This window comes from Anoplopoma fimbria, unplaced genomic scaffold (genome assembly GCF_027596085.1).
Source record: "Anoplopoma fimbria isolate UVic2021 breed Golden Eagle Sablefish unplaced genomic scaffold, Afim_UVic_2022 Un_contig_12359_pilon_pilon, whole genome shotgun sequence".
Lineage (NCBI taxonomy): Eukaryota > Metazoa > Chordata > Actinopteri > Perciformes > Anoplopomatidae > Anoplopoma > Anoplopoma fimbria.
This window is the reverse complement of record NW_026551776.1, coordinates 1,938-3,803: the sequence shown is the minus strand read 5'-3', so window position 1 is coordinate 3,803 and position 1,866 is coordinate 1,938. Positions and strand designations below refer to the sequence as shown.

Sequence of the window (1,866 nt, the reverse complement as noted above, 5' to 3'; positions counted from 1 at the left end):
TTAACTTAAGCAAAAGCACCAACAAACTATTATAGTCTAAAGAAATAAACACTATCTATTGAGTTGAAAAACCAATCCCCCCCATGATGTGGCTCGGACATGTTACATTCTGATTGGCCACTTCCTGATTTTAAGATGTCTGTTTAGGGGCTGCATCTTTTTCTAAGGTCTTCAAAGATGTCCCTCCAGCAGCAGCAACCAGTGAGAACCCCCTCCTCAGCACTGGTAACTCAACTAAAATGACTGATGTTGAACAAAAATATGACTGTTTAGAAGTTAACTTCATGTGTGCTCTAAGAATGGACACTAATGTATTGCCATCAATACATAGACTGTTAAGTAATGTGAGGTTTGAAACAAAACCTGTGTGTGATATTTGTCTGTTTGCTGATGGATGTGCATGCTGTCAAAAAAATTGACAAACTCAATGAGGAGAAAAGGAACTATAGAAAACTAAGGTATGTACAGGAGGGTTAGACATCTAAAAGTGCAGCCATCACACCACCATCGGTCTTTTTCACAGCAGACATTTTGACTTGTCATGTAGGAAAAGTACATGTGTTACTAATAACATTAAATGTGTTTCAGTTCTATTCAAGTATCCCAGTAAGTAATGACCGTGTGCCAGCATTCACAATACCAGGACCCGAAGCAGCTAAATGGAATTCAGCCATCATTCATGTTTTTGTCTCCACCTGTGTTTTTCCTACTGTGACATTTCAAAATGTCTTCTGTGAAAAAGCTACATTTGCATTTGTAATTAAAACACTTTAACACATGTTCATATAGTGACACTAAAGTTTATTGTGATAATACACTGCAGTATCAGATATTTAGCAAAATAAGTGGACGAGGCAGTCACATCACTGACGTCCATGCACATTAACTACAGCATGACCAAAAATCTGAATTTTACAACTATGGTTGTTGGAGCAGGACTCCTCAGAACCTGCAGCACAATCCACAGACCCCGGGTCTGCAGCAGCCGCAGCAAAACTTGCACTTAATGCCACGCTTCTCTCTGTTGTTGTACGGCATCTGTGTGAGAAATAAAAGACATGAGCAGTGTGTTCATCTCCAGCATCATCACTCACTGTGTTTATTCTCTCTCCTTCAGAGAGCATCAGGCCACTTTGTAGGGAAAACACATCCACTTCCTCTTAAATGAGCTCGTTGTGTTCGGCCACATTCATTCAGTCAAGTGAACATACCTGCCATGAGTCCACTGATGTCTCCTCATATTCAGCCACTGGGTTGTCAATGCTCATTGGCTCCTCCAGCTCCTGCACCTGTTGGTGAATCGTGCACATTTACAATAGGGGCCACATTTTAGGACCTGGACAACATTTATAGATAATAAGTGAATTAAATGAGTACAAGTCAAGTTCTTACCTCAGTGACTGGGACAGCAGAGCTCTGCTGAATACAAATAAAGGTGAGCACGATGGCTACTGCAACAGCAACACTGAAAGTCTTCATCTTAGCACGGTCAGACTGGTTTAAGGTTTCAAATCAAGTAGATTTCTTCAGATCTTTTGGTGACTCTTGTCAGCTCTTCTGAGTTCTGCTGTCTGATGGCTGAATGTGTAAAATGATCTGGTATTTATACTCACTTGGACCACTGTTGCCTCATCACTATCAGCACTTGCCACACTCCCTTCCCAGCATCCCTACATGATCCTGCATGTAAAAAATTCCTGAAAACTGGAAAATTATCTATGTTTGTTTGTCTGCCAAAATGATAAATCAATGGATTTTTAGCATTATTTCTGTCCAATGGCCATTTCAATTCTCAGTACAACTCAAGTCTTTCAAAATACCGTCTCTTGTGCAATAAGAAATATTCCAGTCTTCACTCACTTTGAT

At 40.2% G+C, this 1,866-nt stretch overlaps 1 protein-coding gene across 1 annotated transcript; it reads right to left on the bottom strand.

The window, feature by feature from the left end:
- Positions 1-780: 780 nt before the first annotated feature.
- Positions 781-1,589, bottom strand: LOC129115754 (hepcidin-like). The gene is made up of 3 exons (XM_054627028.1): positions 1,393-1,589; positions 1,212-1,289; positions 781-1,038 (listed from the first exon to the last, which is right to left on the bottom strand). Exons 1-3 carry the CDS (start codon positions 1,477-1,479, stop codon positions 943-945), a joined length of 261 nt encoding a protein of 86 aa, XP_054483003.1. The 5' UTR covers positions 1,480-1,589; the 3' UTR covers positions 781-942.
- Positions 1,590-1,866: the final 277 nt, after the last annotated feature.

Bases quoted from the DNA above. Each gene is read 5' to 3' on its own strand.
- LOC129115754 (XM_054627028.1), bottom strand. From the start codon at position 1,479: ATGAAGACTTTCAGTGTTGCTGTTGCAGTAGCCATCGTGCTCACCTTT. The intron at 1,290-1,392 runs GTAAGAACTTGA...ATTCACCAACAG, and splicing joins CTGCTGTCCCAGTCACTGAG to GTGCAGGAGCTGGAGGAGCC. The intron at 1,039-1,211 runs GTATGTTCACTT...TTTCTCACACAG, and splicing joins CATCAGTGGACTCATGGCAG to ATGCCGTACAACAACAGAGA.